The sequence below is a fragment of the Chiloscyllium plagiosum genome, chromosome 40 (genome assembly GCF_004010195.1).
Source record: "Chiloscyllium plagiosum isolate BGI_BamShark_2017 chromosome 40, ASM401019v2, whole genome shotgun sequence".
NCBI lineage: Eukaryota > Metazoa > Chordata > Chondrichthyes > Orectolobiformes > Hemiscylliidae > Chiloscyllium > Chiloscyllium plagiosum.
In genome coordinates this window covers 12,826,529-12,849,250 of record NC_057749.1, presented here as the reverse complement: position 1 = coordinate 12,849,250, position 22,722 = coordinate 12,826,529, and the positions used below count along the sequence as shown (strand labels likewise).

At 42.2% G+C, this 22,722-nt stretch overlaps 1 protein-coding gene across 2 annotated transcripts in view; it reads right to left on the bottom strand.

Moving 5' to 3' along the window:
* Window positions 1–7,199: 7,199 nt before the first annotated feature.
* The window catches only part of LOC122542523 (chondroitin sulfate proteoglycan 4-like), a 46,403-nt gene continuing 30,880 nt past the window's right edge, over window positions 7,200–22,722 (bottom strand). For both annotated transcript variants that reach the window (XM_043680356.1, XM_043680358.1), the window contains exons 8-10: window positions 20,075–20,247; window positions 13,519–13,702; window positions 7,200–9,737 (exon numbers count right to left, since the gene is read on the bottom strand). In XM_043680356.1, the coding sequence (XP_043536291.1) occupies window positions 7,807–9,737; window positions 13,519–13,702; window positions 20,075–20,247 (2,288 nt within the window). In that variant the 3' untranslated portion in view covers window positions 7,200–7,806. The remainder of the gene's footprint in view (window positions 9,738–13,518; window positions 13,703–20,074; window positions 20,248–22,722) is intronic.

Below are 22,722 nucleotides of genomic sequence, written 5' to 3'. Positions count from 1 at the left end.
AACACTTTAACTCCCCCTCACACTCCGCCAAGGACATGCAGGTCCTTGGCCTCCTCCATCGTGAGACCATGGCAACATGACGCCTGGAGGAAGAGCGCCTCATCTTCCGCCTAGGAACCTTCCAACCACAAGGGATGAATGCAGATTTCTCCAGGTTCTTCATTTCCCCTCCCCCCACCTTATCTCAGTCCCAGTCCTCGGACTCAGCACCGCCTTCTTGACCTGCAATTTTCTGTCCGACCTCTCCGCCCTCACCCCCTCTCCGGCCTATCACCCTCACCTTAACCTCCTTCCACCTATCGCATTCCCAACACCCCTCCCCCTAGTCCCTCTCCCTACCTTTTATCTTAGCCTTCTTGGCACACCTTCCTCATGCCCGAAATGTCGATTCTCCTGCTCCTTCGATGCTGTCTGACCTGCTGCGCTTTTCCAGCAACACATTTTTCAATTCTTCTCTTTTGTCCATGTTTGAACCAAAGCTGTAATGAGGTCAGGAACTTGAATGGTCCTGGCAGAACCCAAACTGGGTGTCAGTGAGCAGGTTATTGCTGATGGGGTGGTAATTGGCTGAGTAGAATTTGTCCTGTTTTTTGTGAACAAGACATACCTGGGCAATTTTCCACATTATTGGGTAGATGCTAGTGTTGTAAGTAGAGGAGAGGCAAGGTCTGGAGCACAGGTCTTCAGTACTGTTGTCAGAATGTTGTCAAGGCCCATAGCCTTTGCAGTATCCATTGTCTCCAATCGTTTGTTGACATCACGTGGAGTGAATCGAATTGGCTGAAGACTGGTATCTGTGATGCTGGGGACCACTGGAGGAGGCCGAGATGGATCATCCACTTGACACTTTTGGCTGAAGTTTGTTGAAAATGTTTCAGCCTTCTCTTTTGCACCTCCACCATTGATGATAGGATTATTTGTGGAGACTCCTTCTCCAATGAGTTGTTTACTTGCCCATCACCATTCATGACTGGAGGAGGCAGCAATGCAGAGCTTAGATCTGATCCATTTGTTGTGGATCACCTAGATGTGTCTGTCACTTATGGCTTATGCTGTTTGGCATGCAAGTAGTCCTGTTTGCTAGCTTCATCAGGTTGAGTTAGAGAAATGGTGTGGGGTATATCAGAATGTTATAGTGAGGAGTATGGAATATACCCAAGTGTCATAGTGAGACATATGGGATATATCAGAGTGTTATAGTGAGAGGAGTGGAGGATATTAGAGTGTTAAAATGAGGGATGAGGTGTATATTAGTGTCACAGTAAAGAATGTAGGGTATGTCAGAGAGTTACATTGAAGGGTGTGGGGTAAATCAGAATGTTACAGAAAGGGGTGTGGGGTATATCAGAATGTTACATTGAGGAGTGTGGAGTATATCAAAGTGTAACAGCGAGAGATGTCGGGTAAATCAGCGTTACTGTGAGGGGTATGGAGTATATGAGTGTTACTATGAGGGGTTTGGGGTATATGAGAATGTTACTGTGAGGGGTGTGGGGCATATCAGAATGTTACTGTGAGGGATGTGGGGTATATCAGAGTGTTATAGTAAGAGGAGAAAGCGAGGACTGCAGATGCTGGAGATTAGAGTCCCAAGACTGTAGTGCTAGAAAAGCACAGCAGGTCAGGTAGCATCCAAGGAGCAGGAGAATCAATTTTTCAGGCATAAGCCCTTCATCAGGGCTTACAATTCCTGATGAAGGGCTTATGCCCTAAACGTCGATTCCCCTGCTCCTCGGATGTTGTCTGACCAGCTGTGCTTTTCCAGAACCAAATTCTTCAACTCTGTTACAGTGAGAGGTGTTGGGTAAATCAAAATGTTACAGTGAGGGGTGTGGATACATCTGTGAGGTAGGTATATAAGGAATGGGGTATTTATGAGCTAAGCAACCATATTGACTGCTATCCTGTGGCAATTTGGACAAAAACTTTGTGATTTGAAGTGCACATGTTTGGGTGTGTGATGGGACAGGCAGTTATTTTGCCTGTAATTCAGAGTCAATCCTGAGGGGCTGCTTATTAAGATATTTTGCCTGTTACATTGATTCCTAGGGCCAATCCATAAATGTTATTAACTAGAGCATCAAGATATGACTTTGCCCAGTCTTGTCCTAATCATATTTATGTGTATGTAAGTTGTGTGTTACTATTGGATGATATAATGAAGGCATTCCCCTCCCCAGTGAGATCTTTCTTTTTTTTACGTATAAGATTATTGGAGATGCTGCCTTACAGCACTCCTGGCACTCACAGCTTCTGGGTTTTTCATTGGATCTTTACCAGGCCTTGTCATTGGCTGTGAGTGATGTCATTACGCCTGCTTCCTGGGTAGTCATTGATTGTCGATTCTCTACCAGCAATTTCCGTCATTGTGTAAGATAATAAACAAGTCATCATATTAATTAGAATGTTTCAGCTGTGTGTCCAATCTCCGTCTGGGTTGGCAGTGATTCTCATAGCCCCAGTCTGCATCACACTCACCATCTGGTGGTCAAAGAGGGTATAGTCAGTGAACTCCTTCCAGACTGATCTTCGCCCTGCCCTTTTGCTGCCAATGGACTGTCTCCAACATCTTCATCTGTAAACTGTACCGTTTCTTTTCAAACCAGAGGGTGTCACTCGCCAAGCCAGAAATTTAGTGCCCATCTTGAATTGTTCTTGGCATGGTTGTTTTGCACAGTGACTTTGCCTCTGAGTGAGAAGCTCCAGGTTTAAGTGCCAGTCCAGGTCTTACGGTGAAGAAAGGCATGTTTGAAATGCAAGCAATTATACTGAGCATCAAATGGTTGACCCTTCCAACACACAGTAGTGGTAGATGGCAGTAGTGGGAGTGAATCCTGGTTAAGATTAGAGTGGTGCTGGAAAAGCACAGCAGGTCAGGCAGCATTCAAGGAGCAGAAAAATCAATGTTTCAGGCAGGAGCCCTTCATCAGGAATGAGACTAGAAGCCACGGGGGTGGAGAGATAAATGGGAGGGGGTGGGCCTGGGGAGAAGGTAGTTGAGAGTGCAATAGGTGGATGGAGGAAGGGGTAAAGGTGATAGGTCGGAGAGGAGGGTGGAGCAGATGGGTGGGAAGAAAGATTGGCAGGTAGGACAGGTCATGAGGACAGTGCTGAGCTGGAAGTTTGGAACTGGGGTAAGGTGGGGGGAGGGGAAATGAGGAAACTGGTGAAGTCCACATTGATGCCCGGGGGTTGAAGGGCCCCGAGGTGGAAGATGAGGCGTTCTTCCTCCAGGCATCAGATGGTGAGGGAGTGGTGGTGGAGGAGGCCCAGGACCTGCATGTCCTCAGCAGAGTGGGAGGGGGAGTTGAGATGTTCGGCCATGGGGCGATGGGTTTGATTGGTGCGGCTGTCCTGGAGATGTTCCCTGAAGCACTCTGTGAGAAGGCATCCGGTCTCCCCAATGTAGAGGAGACTGCATCGGGAGCAATGGATGCAATAATGACATTTGAGGAAGTGCAGGTGAAGCTTTGGTGGATGTGCAAGGCTCCTTTGGGGTGAATCCTGGTTAGCCAAGTGATGTAATGAAATTGGACCCTTTACCATCACTATTGATAGCCCCAGGCTCCAACATGTATGTCTACGTGCTTGTTGCCACATAGACTCTATCTGTCTGTGCAGGCCAGTTGCCTCAATTGGCTGGATTCCTGATGTGATTCAGATTGGAGTAAATAACACTGGCTTCATTTCTGTTCTACCTATAGGGGAGCACAGGTCAGACCTACCTTCAGACAGAGAACTCAGGGGAAAGAGGTTGCTCTGAGAAGGTTATGGTAAGTGGCCCCCTTGAACTGCTGAGCCTGATCTGACACGAACACACCCACAATGTTTTTAGGAAAGGTGTTCCAACATTTTCACCCAGTGACATTGAAGGAACAGCAATTATGTTTTCTGTCAGGATGGTGAGTAGCTTGCAGGTGATGGTGTTGCTGTATATCTTCTGCTATTGTCCTGGCTACTGCAAACTGTGGATTTGGGAGATGTTGGAATAGAGCTGAGCTGCTCCCTCATGTAATCAAACTCTATCAAACTAAACTAGTTGCTTGAGGTTTACTAAAGTGTAAACTTGATGCTAATTTTTTTTGCATTAATTTATTATTGGCCATCCTGAATTGCTTGAGCAGCCAGTGGAGGGCCATCTTCTTGATAACAGTGTAGTTTGCTCTTAGGCCATTTCAGAGGACAGTTAACATTATCATTACCATTATAGTACCATTTAGCTGAATTTTTAGATGTGGCAGCCTCATAAAAAAGCTCACATCTGTAACTCTCATACACTCACCTATAGCTGTTATTGGATTAGTTGTGTAGAACAATTAATGGTTAAGTTTATATCAATGAGTCTAATGTACTGCCGCAAGTTTGGAGTAATTATGTTGAAACAAGGTGTGCATGCTACAACAAGAAGGCAGGGTTACTCCCTGTTTTATAATGGCGTTTGATAGTTGACAATACACTGAATTAGGAAGTTCCTTTTGCACCATAGCCCAGAACTGAAATCCAGGTCAGTCTAGATATAATTAAAATGATTTTGCCTCCAATTACTGTCCAGTATTCCAACATGTGCTCTTTCTATAACTAGGTGGATATTCTCTCAATGTTAACTTGCATGTGTGTTAACACCTGAATAGTTGATAGATATATACGGGTGTTTGCATTTTTAGTTGAGTTTGCTGTTTTGATAAATGGTCATGTCTCTTTCTCAGTGCATGTACACAACTGGTTCTACGTTGGAGTTTGGGTATGAGAGAAAGCACATGTTACACCCTAAACTTATTTCACACAACCAGAGAGAAGAGACTTCTGTTTCAGCCACACTAAATATAAAGCCAGGACTGCAAGAAGGGAAATGATAGTGGATCATTGCATCACCCTGTCCTGTCATTTGTTACTTTAAAAACAATGCTAAATTCTTCCAACTAATGATTGCTTCAGATTACACTGTACATTATGTTTGTGTAATACTCCACAATTTTATTGTTCTATCTCAATTCTATTTAAACATGAATCAAGCTACAGACCTGAGACTGAACCAGCATTTATAGAATATTGATCAGAATCTCACCTCTCACCAACTTCCTTCAAGGATTGTAGAGTGCATTTCATCTACTCTAGGTGTCCTGTTGATGGTTAATACATCATGATAATATTTACCATGTGATCTGCACAGACATTATAAGGTTTAGTGTTGTCCAGGGTTTTCCACAGTTTGTTGGCAAATCACTTGAAACATCTCCCATTTTCTGTGACACTCATGCCAATTTAGGGACCAGGTGGCACTATATCCCTTTAATGACATATTGCATTCTTCTAGAATAGACTAAATTCAGTGTGTTCACTCTAGAGTCAATTATCACAATAATACAAAAGTTATTGCTGCGATACCGCCCGGCCGGAGTATTGTTCTCGGGTTGATTCATTTTATGCAAAAGAAACCTTCTCAAAGATTGCAGGAGTTTTGGGGTTTTTTTTCTATTTTAATCTGTCTGTTCTGAAATTTCATTGAGTGACTGTCCTTCAATACCTCATCCAGGCAACTGTTTGGCATGTGAGTAGACATCTTTTTCTACTAAAAGGGGCATCACAACTTCATCCTGTCATTCCTTCCTCCACAACATTTTTTTTTAACTATAATAGTAATCTCGAGTGGGCACCATCCCAAACCAAAGAGGTTCCAAAACCAATTGACAGTGGAAGGAACTTAATGATTGCTTCTTGGTTCAGAGGGGTCAGTGTAAATGAACAAAAGTTCCACGTTGCTACAAGAACAATTTCTTTATTATATCCAGTAAGAGAAATTTACATTGCATTTGCCAATTTTATACAATCTTGGGCTTGCGCGTTCATCACTGCTGTAAATTTACACGAAAATTCCTATCTGCTCCCAGAAGAGTTGACGAGCTTCCAGGATGCTTGGCTCACTGGATTCATTGGAACAGGGAATTTAATTTTCACCCAAAGTGGAAATTCTGAATGATGGGACCCACCCTACCAAATTTTATATCTTAGAAGATCAGGAATCCCTTCTTATGGAGTTATGTTCATTTTAGTTGGTTTCCTGATAGATGTCAGTGGCTGTTTTCTAGACTCTTGTTACAAAGAATTAGAATTTTGGCACCATCCTTGTTGATGCAGAATAATTTTAATATATTCAGAATGGTGAAATGTGGGCTCTGAGTATTGTTGGGTGCACATTCTTGGGTCAGTTGGAGAATTTCAAGCAGGTAATAAGAGATTCAAAGACTTTAAAGAGGGAAGGATGGTTCGAACTGGGAACATTAACTTTGATGATGTGAAGGAGCCAGTGTTGGACTGGGGTGGACACAACACAAGGTTATAGTCTAACAGGTTTATTTGGAAGCACTAGCTTTTGGAGCGCTGCTCCTTCATCAGGTGGTTGTGGAGCATAACATCATAAGACACAGAATTTATATCAAAAGATTACAGTGTCATGTAACTGAGATGGTTTATTGAACAGCCCTCCAAAAGCTAGTGCTTCCAAATAAACCTGTTGGACTATAACCTGGTGTTGTATCATTTTAAATGTTTTGACAAAAGATAGTGTCGAAAAGGAAAGGGACAGTGTTTAAAGGAAAGAAACAAGCTACAATGTAAGCTGGCACAGAGGTCAACAAAAGTGGTAATCAGTTTAGTCTGAATGGCAGTCTAACTCAGGAAGCCAGTGACAATTGAAAGGAGGGCAAGTGAAGTATGTTTAGTACTGTTACATCACTGTCCTTTATGAGAATCAAGAATTAAAAAATCATCAGTTCAATTAAAAATCTATTCCAAAAATGCCAACTGCTGATTAACACTGCAAAGTATTCAGAACTGATTTGATTGACACTGGAAATCTCTTCAGGCTTTAATAGTTTTGAGTGAAAAAGGTGATGTTAATTACACAGAAATTCTGTAGGGACTGTGAGGCTATGAGATTAGATTAGATTATTAGATTACATTACAGTGTGGAAACAGGCCCTTCGGCCCAACAAGTCCACACCGACCCGCCGAAGCGAAACCCACCCATACCCCTACATTTACCCCTTACCTAACACTACGGGCAATTTAGCATGGCCAATTCACCTGACCCTGCACATCTTTTGGACTGTGGGAGGAAACCGGAGCACCCGGAGGAAACCCACGCAGACACGGGGAGAACGTGCAAACTCCACACAGTCAGTTGCCTGAGGCGGGAATTGAACCCGGGTCTCAAGCGCTGTGAGGCAGCAGTGCTAACCACTGTGCCACCGTGCCGCCCACGGTGTATGTGTTTCTAATTACAGTGTAGAAAACATTCAGACCTACACCAATGTCCCATTAAATAACCTTTGGCCTGTTAAGAAAAGCTGCAATAATATTCCAGACTGGTACAAACATAACCCAGTACACATCTTCACCACAGTAACTCCAACTTCTCATGATCTTCTCTACCAATAAGTCAGTAATGATGGTACCACAACATGGCAGCATCTAAGGATTGGTGAAGACAGAATAAATTTTATCCTTATGCACTTTTTATAAACTTTTTAATATTGTAGAGGTGTAGAATAAATCTTCTCAGGGAGCCAACAAGGCACTGACCAGCCACATCATGGTCAGACAACTAAGGCAGGGTTCCCATCCTGTGTGGGATTGTTTTCCATCCAAATGGGTTTGAGACTTTTGGTGAAGCAAGAGCAGAGAGACAATGGGAATGTTATTGTCTCCAGTACATGAGGTGTTGATAATGGTCTGATTACACCTTTTCATGAACTCACTGGAAGCACCCTCCTAGATTGGGATGAAGTGGGTGAGCCATTGCAAAGATCACACCCAATATTGATTAGTTTTCAGAGTAGGATTGCTTGTCCTACAGAACTGTTTGGCATCAGGATTAATATACCCACTGTTAGATTGTGTTTCTAGGCCATTTAGAGGCCTGATATTCACTAAAGGAACAGATTGAACATGATCTGTCTTCCTAAAGGTCTCTTTCTCCACAGCACCATTTTTAGGTTTTGTTGGAGGTACCTGCACATTATGCTTGCCCGTTTTGTTGCGTTTCGTCAGATAGATTGTGATTATTACAGCAATCAGAAACAGCAAAATGATCAAAATGACAGCAATAATAATCGCTGTAAGATTATTCCCTGCTGATGTAAGAACCTTCTCATTAGTTGCTGTTGGTCTGGATTCTGTTGCTATGTTGTCTGATGTTGCTACATTGCCTCTTCTGGCAACTCCATCCCAACTGGGATCCCAGGTTACAGTCGATGAGTATTTATCCATTTTATCACCTTTTGGAGCTGTGGGTCTGCTGCTGAAATCTGGTAACTTGGTCCCACTCAAGGAAGAAACTGTAAGCAATGTGGCATTGTAATGTTGAGTAGGTATATATGGGACAGTCCTAAATTCAAAAGTACCTATACCAGGTGGTACTCCATCTGCTTTCAGGAGAAATTGGAAGCTATCAATTTCAGGATAAGGGCTAGTCTCACCATAATCCCAAAGTTCCATTGCCACATTACCATCTTCTAAATCAGACTGCGTAAAGTTATTCCTTAGATCACTTTGACCTCCAGTCTGTCTATGCAGTTTGACAAGTTTTCCAGTTCTGGGTTGTTGAATAACGTTGAAGGAAGGAATGCTGTGGGTTTTGTTGGCCAGTTCACTAGCATCCAAAACATCTGTGTCAATCAGAATAGTTGTTCCTCTGGGCCAGGACAGATCCTGGGCCACTCTTACGAGGGGCTGCACTGTAACATTCACAATGCCTGATAGATTTCCCTCATGGGTCATTGCAAAGAAATGGAAGCTGTCTTGATAAACAGAGAAATCTCTAATGTGGTATTTTAGATCTCCATTATTAATGTGTTTCTGGGAGAACTCAGTCACAACAGACTGGTTAATAATTATTCTTCCATACCTTGGCTGTTGGGTTATTTTATAGAGTACAATATCATTTTCTTGGGTCTTTATTAAGAGTTCCTCTCTGGTTATCAGCACTGACACATTACCCTGCAGTAATACAATTTCTTTGTTATGGATTATATGAATAGTCACTGGTATAACTTCAACAGTGACAGACCCATTAACTGCTGAATGTTTCCCATCAGAGATACTGAACCAGAATATGCCAGAGGCTGGCTGCCCATCTGCTTTGAACAGCACTCTGCCAGCATTGATATCTGCCTGTGTGAACTGTTTTATGGCTGTTGTGTCATTAACCCGATTCACAAAGAAGCCATTGTTTGGCCCTGTGACAATACTGTACAGAATTTCCGCTGGTAAATTATCAAAGTCAACTGTGTTCACGTGATCTGGAGTCAGCACAAAGCTGGAGCCTTGCAGGACATGCAGGGTCATTCCTGTCGTCACAATCTGTGGGGAGTGATCCCTCACTGGCACAACAGTTATGTTGAAGAGCTCAGTAAGCACAATGACAGATCCATCACCTACAGAATATGAAAGTGACTTTCTCCTTGGACTCAACCACACTTGAAATGTGAAGCTATCTGTTAAAGCCCCTAGTTTGCTATGTGTATACTTTAGAGCATAGTTTAGTAAATCTGATTGTGTAAAGTGCTGCACCTTGCCCACATCAGCTAATGAGAGAAACCCATGGACTGGCTGTACAGTCACCTCAAATATCACATCAGAGGCAGGCTGCTGAGGTTTTGGGACACTGGCCAGAAGATTTGAAGCATCCAAGATGGACTGATCAATTGCTGCACTTTGACCTTCAGGCAGTACAAGACCTGGAGCAAAAAGAAAGATTTTTTACTAATTTCATAAAAATGAAAGCACATTAACCATCCCCTTAGTTCAACCTGGACGTAATAGCGTTTATCCTCTGCATTAGCCAAATCTTTCAAATTTCATTTTGTCATATATTTTTATGCTCTTTATCTGTAACCACTGCATCACCTCTTTCGAATGCTGACTCTTCAATCACTGGAACATCCACAGGCTCACAACCTCTCTGTACAAAGGAAGTGTATCAACATGTCTGTCCTAAATCTATAATATTTTAATCTTATAATACTGACCTCTGGATCCTGAGCCCTCAAAAACTAGGAGCATTTCAACATAACTAACATTTTGAAGGGACTTGGTGCACTATGCTTTTACAGATTGTCAACATAGGGTTAATCCTCAGAGGAAAACACAAAAACAATATTAGTTGAGAGTACAAGAGAGCAATCATTTCTACTTTCACAATTTATATGCAACAGACCGCTGTACAAAAAATCAACAGTTTTCTTGGAGTCTGCCTAAAGGCAGTTTTTTTTTAAACAAATGTTTTTAGTTCAATTGCAAAGTAAGTGCTTGCCCTTTCTAAACTATACCATATTTACAAGAACCCTAGAATTTGCATGTTGGCATTTAACAGCTCAAATACATTAATCAGAGTTCTATATTCCTGCAAACTGTAACCCTCAACCTTTACATTATTGAATGTATATACCTGGAATCACTGACACCTACAGAGAGAAGGTGTGAAAGAGGAAATGCAGTCTTCAAATACGTGTCCGTACTTCACCGTGGAATGATTCATGCTCTTTCTAGACGATTGAGCAGATCACAGGATTGGTCTCAACAGACAGCCACATTCCTAACCCTTGCAATGCATTCATTGTACAAACCTATCATTGGCAAGAGTGTGAAGCTTTCTCCTCTGTCTCAGTTACCAGAACCTTTTCCTGCTCTGAAATATTTACCTTTGTCCATTTCAAATTGAAGGAATTATAGGAGCTGACAGAATAGAAGACTATTCTGCCACAGATGGGTATGAATTGGTGTGGTGCATATTTCAGTACAATTGAATTCAATTTTCACACGTAATATGCTTATCAAATTTGCTATTATCAAATATAACCATAATTCAGCTATAAATTTTAAAATTGTCTACAAATCAGCATTTGGACTATAAGGAAAGAGGAGGAAATGAAATTAATTAATCAGCCCTCTTGAAGATATATGGGGCCAAAGGGCCTCCATCTATGTCATAACCATTGACCTGAATTGGATAAATGCAAATATTCCAAATCCAGTGAATTGAAACCTAGGAGAGTACATGTGATTCCCATTCTGTATGCAAAAGGCAATCTCTTCTTATAACTCAAACCTTCCAGTCCAGGTACCATCCTAATAAATCTTTACTGCACTCTTTCTAGTTTAATAATATCCTGTCTGTAGTATAGCGACCAGAACTGTGTACAATACTCCAAATGTGGCCTCACCAACATCTTGTACAGATGCAACTAGACATCCCAACTCCTATACTCAATGCACTGACCAATGGAAGCAAGCATTCCAAAAGCATTGTTCATATCCTGTCTACCTGTGACTCCACTTTCAAGGAGCTATGAACCTGTACCCCTAGATCTCTTTGTTCTATAACGCTCCCCAGGGCCCTACCATTGACTGCATAAGTCCTGCCTTGAATTGTCCTACCAAAATGGAACACTTTACATTTATCTAAATTAAACTCCACCTGCCATTCCTCAGTTCACTGGTCCAATTGATCAAGATCTCACTGCATTCTCAGATAACCTTCTTCAATGTCAATCCTGGTGTCATCTACAAACTTAATAAACATACTTCCTAAACTCTCATCCAAATCAATTATATAAAGTACAAATAACAGTGAACCCAGCACAAATCCTTGCAGCACACCACTGGTCATAGGCCTCCAGTCTAAAAAACAACTCCCTTCCACCACCCTCGGTCTTCTACCATAAAGCCAATTTTGAATCCAATTGGCTAACACTTCCTGGATCCCGTGAGATTAAAACCTTACACAACAACTTGTCATGTGGTACCTTGTCAAAGGCCTCACTAAATTCTTTGTAAATATCTGCTGCTTGACCTCATCTACTTTCTTGGTTACCCCTTCAAAAAACTCAAATTCAAGAGATATTATTTCCCACTTACAAAGCCATGGTAACTATCATAAATGAGTCCTTGCTTCTCCAAATATCTATAGATACTCTCTCTCAGAATCCCCTCAAACAACTTACTCACCCCAGACGCTAGACTCACCTGGCTGTAATTCTCAGGCATTTCCCTACAGCCTTTCTTAATTAATGGCACAATATTAGCCATGTTCCAATCTTTGAACACCTCACCTGTGTCTGTCAATGATACAAATATCTCTGGGGCTCTGCAATTTCCTCCCTGCCTCCCACAAAGTTCTGGATACACTTCATCAGGTCCCAGGGATTTACCTGCTTTAATGAGTTTTAAGACTTTCGGCACCTCCTCTTCTGTAATGTGGACTCTTTTTAAGACATGACTATTTATTTCCCCAAGTTCCCTAGCATCCATGCCTTTCTCAATGGTAAATACTGATGAGAAATGTTCATATAGGATCTCATTCATCTCTTGTGGCTCCACACATTGATGACCTTGTTGATCTTTAAAAGACCCTATTCTCTCCTTAGTTACTCTTTGGCCCTTCATGTACTTGTCGAATCTCTTGGATTCTCCTTTACCTTACCTGCCAAAGCCATCTCATCTCCCATTTTAGTGCTCCTGATTTCTCTCTTACATATCTTCAGACGATTTCTATACTCCTCAAGGAACTCACTTGATCTATACATGTCATTTGCCTCCTTTCTCTTGACCAGAGCCTCAATAACTCTCGTCATCCAAGGGTTCCCTACTCCTGCCAGCCTTACCCTTCATTCTAACAGGAACATGCTTAGACCTGAACCCTTACTAACTCACTTTTGAAAACCTCCCACTTACCAGATATCCCTTTGCCTGCAAACAACCTATATGAATCAATTTTTTTCTCTTCAAACAACAATCTCCTTGTGTTGTGCAGCAGAATAACACAGCCATGCTATTCCAAGTAGTAACAGTGGATCTGACACACAGTCTAAGCCACTTGTATTTGCAAGACAAAATGGTCTTCACTGTCATGAAATCTTTCTGACCTGGTTTTGACCCTGAGCTTTGTTTAAGTAGTGCATATTTTCTACTACGCTATATAACTGGCTGGAATGACAGCAGCTCAATGCTGTCAAGATAACAACAAACTGCATTTGTACAACCCGACAAAATTTAATGCCGATCTACATAAGAAGACATTAGGATGGGAGACCAAAGTTTTGGTCAAAGAGTTTGGTGGTGAGAGAAGCAGAGAGGTTTACAGAGAGAATTCCAAAACTTATGGCCCAGTCAGTTGATGGCACAGTTACCAATAATGTAATTAAACTATGGATTCTCAAGCGACTGGTACTGGAGGAATGCAGATGTCAGAGAGGGGTACAGGACTGGAGATGGCGAGCTACAAGACCAAGGAGGAATTGCACTGTGTCAGGAGACTCCTGTTTATCCTGGACAAATTTAATTTGACAGTGACAGGAATACAGGCAGAGGTACAAAGTACCAGGCGACCAGAATACCTTGTCCAACACACTGGCTATGTGGCTAAAGCAGCTGAGGGTGACTAAGTTCCCATTGAACTGTGTGCTCAGTCACTGCTACTATTAAGGCAGCATCACCGTTGAAGTGTAAATTGTACTTTACCTTTATTGTGCCATAGCTGAGTGCCTCTTTGAAGACTATGCCTTTCAAAGGAAATCCATAATGTGAAGGTCTTCCTTTCTGTCACCACTGGGGGAGAGGAAACCGTGAACTCAAATGAATCCTGACATTTCCAAAATGGTTCCTTTGGCCAATTATGTTGGTAGAAAATATTTTCAGATTCCAACTGTTAGTGAAGAAGAGAGAATATCTTATGAATGCCATTCACTGACATTATCTTAAGTGTTACAAACCCTCACTCTATACATGATTGCGAAGTATTTACAGGATGGAAAAAGTCCATGTCAGGTCATCTTGTCTTGGTATTTATACTCCAAGCCTCTTCTCATCATTTTTAATCCTAACCTTATGAACACATTCCTCTATTCCTCCCTCAATGTTTATCTAACTTCCCCTTTGATTCCCCTCAGCCAGACCATGGGGCAGCTTCTCTCCTCCCTGAGGTTCCCAAGACTCACATATGGCATATTCTCCAAACCAGAGCCTAGAAATGTTTATCAAACCTTGCATTAAATAAATCCTGGGTCAATCTTACATCCCTGGGTGCCAAAGCATGGTTACTATCAATAACCTGGTTACTATCACTAACTTGTACTCCAAAACCTGGTTAGTATCCTAGTCTGGGCCCCAGAACCTAGTTATTATCTATTGCCTAGGCCCAGAACCTGGTTTCTATTACTGATTTAGGCACTGAGGCCCAGCTACCATTACCAACCCAGACCCAAACATTACAGTCCAGTTATTGTTGCGAACACAGGTCCTGGAGAATGATCACTACCACTAACATAGGCCTTGCAGCTTGTTATCATCACTAGCCCAGACCCACGAACCTGTGTTTACTGTGAGGTCCTGCAGTGTAGTTAGTATTATTAAATTAGTCCCTGGGGCCTGCAGTCACTATCACTAACCTGGAGCCTAGATACTGACACTAACTGGGTTTCAGAGATTAACTACTGTACAGGGACGAATTCTATTTTGAAAATCTACTTGAAGATTTTTACACAGATTGTAGGAATCTCTGCTCAGAGAAATTCTTATAGGAACAGTGTGGGTGTCAGAGCTAGTAATGAGATTGCAATGATCCAATTGCCCTTCTGCCTGAAAGCCTGTGCTATGGGAAGGTGATGGTGTAATGGTAACATCACTGGACTAGTAATCCAGCATTCTAGGCTAATATTCTTTGGGATAGAATTTCAAAATTTACTGTGTCTATTGATTGAACTTAAAGACAATTTTTAAAAAACTGGAATTGAAGGCTAGTGTCAATAATGTTATCATGAATTATCAATTGTTGTAAAACCTTGTGTGGTTGTCACTAATATTCTTTAAGGAATTCATTCTGCCGTCTTACCATTTAGACCTATGCATGTGATTCCAGGCCCACAACAATGTTGTTGCTGTTAACTGCCGTCTGAAATAGCCAAATTCAAGGGCAATTAGAGACGGACAACAAATAGTGCCCTCAACAGTGATGCCCATATTCCATAAAGGAGCTAAAACAAATTGTGGATTTAAAGTGAGTGAAGAAGTATGTGCAGCTCTGCTCCTCCTGAGTAACAAGCTGTGTTGAGATGAACATAACAAATAAGAAACAGGACTAGGCCATTCAAACCCTTGAGACTGCTCCACCAACAATAAGATATGGTTGGTCTGATTGCAACCTTAAATTTTCATTCCTGCCTATCCTGATAAACCTTATCCCCTTTGCTTAATAATATATCCACTTCTACCTTAAAATATTCAAAGAATCTGCTACCACCACGTTTTCAGGAAGAGAGCTCCAAAGACTCATGACTGGGAGGAAAAGGTTTTGCTGAATCTCTGTTTAAATTTCTATTGACTGCAACTCAGATTGAGATTAATTGAAAATCACAAAATGTACAGCTCAGTAAACCACCAACCTAGACCAAAGGAGTAGGGAGCAGATAATGTACAGCAGACCTGGGGTTCAGTGTCAACTCCTGCATGTTTAAAGTACAAAAGGAGACTATTTCCCTCTTGACCCACTGTGGAGACAATCAGTGGGGAAAGGGCTGTTGGAGAGGTGACCATTTATACTAATTGATGTCCCCCTTCTGTGCCATTCCTTAGCTAATGGAAGCCGAGTACAGAATGTCGACAGCCTAATCCAAGCAGAAGTGAATGGCTTTGTATACAGCATGGTCCCTTCAAAGATTTCCAGGATGTGAAGAGTTAAAGGAGCTGTGAAATAATTCACACCATGGGAAGGAGGTTGGCAGTGATGTGACAGATAAAGTAATTGTGCCCATTCATTTTGAGCTGGTTTTAGATGTGTCGCTGCAGTCTATGATTTAACTTTGTTTGCAGCGTGGATATTAATTACTTTCCTCTAGCATGGAGTATATGCTATGCGATTTCAGGGAGTCGTTTATCTCCTCTGACACTAACACATACCACAAGTTGCAAAGTTATGCTTCAGCAACAACCCATTAAACCAAAGAGCCAATGCTCTGATTATATTATACAGCCTTTTTCCAGCATTATTTATGCTTATCTTTTTTTGTGTTCTAATTTTCTGTTGAAGGTATTGGCAGATCTTTCACAATGTTATCGAAGTGGCTATTTCTCGTCCGTGAGTCTTTGAATTATACTGCACACAGGAGGCCATTTAGTCCACTGTACCTGTGCTGGTTTTCTGAATAAACTATCTGGCTAGTTGCATTCTCTGTTCGATCCCAATAATTATATTATTTTCAATTCAAGATTTTACGTTTTTGCAAGTTATGATTGAATCTGCTTCAACTGCCCACCAGAGTGTGTTCCTGCTCATCTCCTGTCTAGTTCTTTTGTGAATTATTTTAAATCTGTGATTCTGCTTACTATCTGTCAATGAAAACAGTTTCTCCTTGTCATCCTCCTTCTTATTTCCTCTGTTAAAATTCTTCAACGAATGCCTCTATTATATCTCCCTTTGATGTTCCCTGCTTTGAAGAATAACCCAAGCTTCCAGACATAATTGAAGTCCCGCAAACCTGGTACCAATAATCGCAAATCTCCTTTGCACCCTTGACATCCTTCCTCAGGTGTGGTGCCTGAATTGAACACAATGCTCCAATAGGGGCTAAACCAGTATTTTATCAATATTTTGGGTAACATCCTTGTTTTTGCACTCTATGAGCAGAATCTTACTGGGATTCTGAGCGATTTGGGCTCTGACAACATTTGTGCTAGAGTTAAATGAATAGTGTGATGAGGCCTCTCACAACATTGGCTGCATCTTGCTCCATTATAATAGCTCTGACAATTTGTACCATGGAAGCTGAGATAATCCACAAAATTCTAAAACAAGCAGCAAAATTTTAAATTAAATACAGACAATATTCTAAAAATGATATAAATTTGTTCAATCTCCCGATGTTAATCAGTCCTTTTGAAAAGTCCAGAATCTGGATCTGCACCAATGAATTCATCAATTCTTCCTTGTACCGCAGGAACTTTGGGGGACAAAAGATCAAAACAACGGCACTTTAAAAATGAGGAAGACAGACAAAGGCATTGACCACATGGTCAGAAAAAGAAACCGATACTGCTGTCTGACACAGCAGTGAATCTGCACAGTTACTGCATTTGCTGTTTGAGTTCAAGTATCTCTGGACATCGGAGTGCATCTAGGAAAAATTAACAAACAGCAAAATTCACAGCTGACCTTGGAGGAACCTGTGTGGCAAAGCTCACAGCACAGGAACACATAAGTGCATAGCTTTTAAGTGTAGCTTTGCTGTAAATCTACAACAGTGAGCAGAGTGGTTCTTTCTTGATTACATGTTTTATTGAGATCTGTCTCTTGATTACATTTTAAAAATATAAGCCATAGCATTAAGTTAGTCTGGAGCAGTGGTTTTCTACAGCAATAAGACGGTCCATTTTCTGGGTCTGTAGATTGTGAAGAAGCAAAGATGGCCTTTAGTAGAGTGATATCCTCTTCTTGTCAGATGTGGGAGTTTAGGGAGAGTTTCCATGCTACTGATAACTATGCCTGCAAAAAATGCTTTTGGTTGCAAATCCTATCAGATCGTATGAATCTGTTGGAGCGGCAGTTAGAGACAGTAAGGAATTTACAGAAGCTAGGGGGTGTGATGGATGGCAGTTATAGAACGGGAGAAAAGCTGCAGATACAGTCAGGTAGATGGGTTAAACGCAGGAAAAGTAGGAGGGGTAGACAGGTAGTGCAGGAGTCTTCTGTGGCTATCCCCATTTCAAACAAGTATGCAGTTTTGGAAAATGTAGAGGGTGGTGGACTCTCAGGGGAATATATCACAAATAGATTCCTGATGAAGGGCTTTTGCCCGAAATGTCGATTTTACTGCTCCTCAGATGCTGCCTGAACTGCTGTGCTCTTCCAGCACCACTAATCCATATATCACAAATAGCCAAGTTTCGGGTACCAAGAATGGCGTTAATGTAATGAGAGGTACGTTGGGTTCCAAGTGATCAATTGTAATAGGAGACTCTCCAGTCAGAGGCACAGACAGATGTTTCTGCAACTGGCAGCGAAAAATCAGAATGGTGTGTACCTCCCTGGTGCCAGGATCAAGGATGTCTCAGAGAGGATACAGAATGTTCTCAAAGGGAAGAGGGACCAGCAGGAGGTTGTTGTACACATTGGAACCAATGACATGAGAAAAGGATGAGATTCTGAAGGGAGAATATAGAAAATTAGGCAGGAATTTAAAAAGGAGGTCCTCGAGGGTAGTATTGTTTGGATTATTCCTGGTGCTATGAGCTAGTGAGGGTAGGAACAGGAGGACAGAGCAGAGGAATGTGTGGCTGAGGAGCTGGTACAGGAGAGATGGGTTCACAGTTTTGGATCATTGGAAGCTGTTTTGGGGTAGAAGTGACTTGTACAAGAAGGATGGGTTGCACCTAAATTGGAAGGGGACTAATATACTGGCAGAGAGATTTGCTAGAGCTGCTCAGGAGGAGTTAAACTAGTAAGGTTGGGGTGGTAGTGGGGAGGGGGAGGGGGGGACCCAGGTAAATAGTGAGGAAATAAATCAATCAATCTGATACTGGTCCAGTTGGGAAAACGAGCAAGTCAAACAGTGAGGGCAGACAGGAACACAGCAGAGAACAAGGTAGGACCGATTATCCATTCTATCCATGTCTCTCAAACTTTGTAAAATTCTATCAGGTCACCCCTCATCCTCAATTTTCAAGTGAAAACAAACTAGGTTTGTCCAAACTCTCCTCATAGTTAATACCCTCCAAAACAGCAACATCCTGGTAAACCATTTCTGTACCCTCTCCAAAGCCTCCTTCTGGTAGTGCTGCAACCAGAACTGTACACAATATTCCAAATATGGCCTAACTAAAGTTCTACACATGTGCAACTTGACTTGCCAATTGTTATACTTTATACTCCGACCAATGAAGACAAGCATGCATGTGCCGCCTTGACCACCTCATCCACTTGTGCTGCCACTTTAAGGGAACTGTGGACCTACATGCCTAGGATCCTCTATATGTTGATGCCACATTTGTCTTGCTTAAACTCTATCTGCCAGCCCAAGTTTCCAGCATATCTATATCCTGCTGGATCCTGTGTCAATCCTTCTCACCATCCACAATTTTCTAAATCTTAATGCCATCCACAAATGTACTAATCAGGCCACCTACATTCGCCTCCAAACCATTTATATATATTATAAACCAACAGGGCCCCAACACTGACCCACGTGGAACACCAGTGGTCACAGATCTCCAGTCAGAAAAACACCCTTTCAGCCAGTTCTATATTCATCTTAACAGCTCACTGCGGATCCAACATAATTTCACCTTTTGTATCAACCTGCCATAAGGGGCCTTATCAAAGGTAGACAACATCTACAGCCCTGCCCTCACCAATCATCTTTGTCACTTTCTCAAAAAACTCTGTCAGGTTTGTGAGGCATGACCTTCCCCATACAAAGCCATGCTAATAAGTACATATTTTTCCAAATGTGAATTAATCCTATCCAATAAAGGATCTTGTCCAATCATTTTCCGATTCCACTGATGTAAGGCTCACTGGCCTGTAATTTCCTGAATTATCCCCATTGCCCTTCTTGAACAAAGAAACCACATTAACTATTCTCCAGTCCTCTGGGCACATCTTCTGTGAGAAAAAAATCCAAAGATTTTGCGAACGGCTCCAGCAATATCCTTATTTGCCCCCCTCAGCATTCTGAAATAGTCTTATCAGGTCTTGGAGACTTGCCTACTCTAATGCTTTTCAAAACATCCAACACCCTTTTTATACTGAATGTCTGTTGTTGTTCAGGACCTGTGAACATTCTTCCCATTGTATCCAAACAAAGTGAAAACTTTAATTCTTCCCAACTTCAGAAGCAGAGCTAATTCTGAATGACTTGCCAGACTATTTGATTAATTGGGGAGGGGGTGGGGGGCACGTCACAGCCACACTGGTAGCTATCATCAACTGAGGTAATCAGGTATATGTTCCAGAATTGTAATGGATTTTTTGACTGATTGAACCACCACAGGCGTTTGATTACCGTGTCCAAGTGATTGCACTCACATCTCTCTCAGTGAAGTTAGAAACATTCCCTATGACATTGCCTTCATTGACCCTAATGAGTTGTCCCAGGGCTGGAGCAGTCAATATTGTATATGTCAATGGCCAATCATTTGCTTTGTTGTCATCACTGGTTGTCGCTTTCAGGTACTGACTTGTGATTGGCTGGCGTGTTCCTGGAAGGCAGGAAAAGAAAGGTATGTTATTTTTACTTGTTTGATTGGACTCGCCCGGCCTCTCATCTATAAAACCAAAAGTGATTTCAATTCCTCTAGAACCCTTCCTTCCATTCGCATTGTACTCCAGCTCCCTTCCAAGCACATGGCCAGGCATCTCCTCGCTGTTGCTATTTAGAATATAGAACATAGAACAGTACAGGCCTTTGGCCCTTGATATTGTGCCGGCCTTTTATCCTACTCTAAGATCAGACTAATCTACATGCTCTTCACTGTACTATCTTCCATGTGTCTACCTAAGAGTTGCTTAAATGTCCCTAATATCTCTGACTCTACTACCACTGGTGGCAGTGCATTCCACGCACCTACAACTCTGAGTAAAGAACCTACCTCTGACATCTCCCCTAAACCTTCCTCCAATCTCCTTAAAATTATGTCCCCTCGTGACAGACATTTCCGCCATGGGGAAAAGAGTCTGGCTATCCACTTTATCTATGCCTCTCAACATCTTGTACACCTCTATCAAGTCACCTCTCATCCTTCTTCGCTCTAATGAGAAAAGCCCTAGCTCCCTCAACCTTTCTTCATAAGACATGCCCACCAGTCCAAGCAGCATCCTGGTAAGTCTCTTCTGCTCCCTCTCTAAAGCTTCCACATCCTTCCTATAATGAGGCGACCAGAACTGAACACAACATTCAAAGTGTGGTCTAACCAGGGCTCTATAGAACTGACGCATAACTTGTGCTCTTAAACTCAATTCCCCTGCTAATGAAAGCCAACACACCATATGGCTTCTTAACAACCCTATCAACCTGGGTGGCAACTTTGAGGGATCTATGGACATGGACCCCAGGATCCCTCTGTTCCTCCACATTGCCAAGAATCCTGCCTTTAACCCTGTATTCTGTATTCAAATTTGACCTTCCAAAGTGAATGACTTCTCACTTTTCTATGTTGAACTCCATCTGCCACTTCTCAGCCCAGTTCTCCATCCTGTCAAGGTCTCATTGCAACCTATAATAGCCTTCCGTATTATCCACAACTCCACCAACCTTTATGTCATCGGCAAACTTACTAACTGACCCTTCCACTTGCTCATCCAAGTCATTTATAAAAATCACAAAGAGCAGAGTTCCCAGAACTGATCCCTGTGGAACACCACTGGTCACCGAGCTCCAGGCTGAATACTTTCTGTCTACCACTACCCTCTGTCTTCTATGGGCCAGCCAATTCTGTATCCAGACAGATAAAGGTTTCCCTGTATCCCATGCCTTCTTATTTTCTGAATGAGCCCACCATGGGGAACCTTATCAAATGCCTCGCTAAAATGTACACCACATCCACTGCTCTACCTTCATCAATGTGCTTTGTCTCATCCTCAAAGAATTCAACAAGGCTTGTGAGACATGACCTGTCCCTCACAAAACCATGCTGACTATCTCTAATCAAACTATGATTTTCCAAGTAATCATAAATCCTGTCTCTCAAAATCCTCTCCAATACTTTGCACACCACAGACGTGAGACCGACTAGTCTGTAATTCCCAGGATTATCTCCATTCCCTTTCTTGAACAAGGGAATACCATTTGCCACGCTCCATTTGGTACTACTCCGGTGGACAGCGAGGATGCAAAGATCATCACCAAAGGCACAGCAATCTCTTCCCTCACTTCCTGTAGTAACCTTGGGTGTATCCCGTCTAGCCAGGGGTTTATCTATTCTTATGTTTTTTAATGTTTTCAGTACATCCTCCATCTTAACTAGTTCTAGCATTTCAGTCTGTTTCACACTGTCCTCAACAAAGTCAAGGTCCCTCTCAGTAGTGAATACTGAAGCAAACTATTCATTAAGGACCTCCCCTACCTTCTCTGACTCCAGGTGCAAGTTCACTCCACTATCCCTGATTGGCCCTACCCTCACTCTGGCCATCCTCTTGTCCCTCACATAAGTGTAGAATGCCTTAGGGTTTTCCTTAATCCTACCTGCTAACGCTATTCTTGAAAAGACTATAGAACATAGAACAATACAGCACAGAACAGGCCCTTCAGCCCATGATGTTGTGCCGAACATTTGTCCTAACTTAAGCACCCATCCAAGTACCTATCCAATTGCCGCTTAAAGGTCACCAAAAATTCTGACTCTACCACTCCTACAGGCAGCGCATTGCATGCCCCCACCACTCTCTGGGTAAAGAACCCACCCCTGATATCTCCCCTATACCTTCCACCCTTCACCTTAAATTTATGTCCCCTTGTAACACTCTGTTGCACCCGGGGAAAAAGTTTCTGACTGTCTACTCTATCTATTCCTCTGATCATCTTATAAACCTCTATCAAGTCACCCCTCATCCTTCGCCGTTCCAACGAGAAAAGGCCGAGAACTCTCAACCTATCCTCGTACGACTTCCTCTCCATTCCAGGCAACATCCTGGTAAATCTTCTCTGCAACCTCTCCAAAGCTCCCACATCTTTCCTA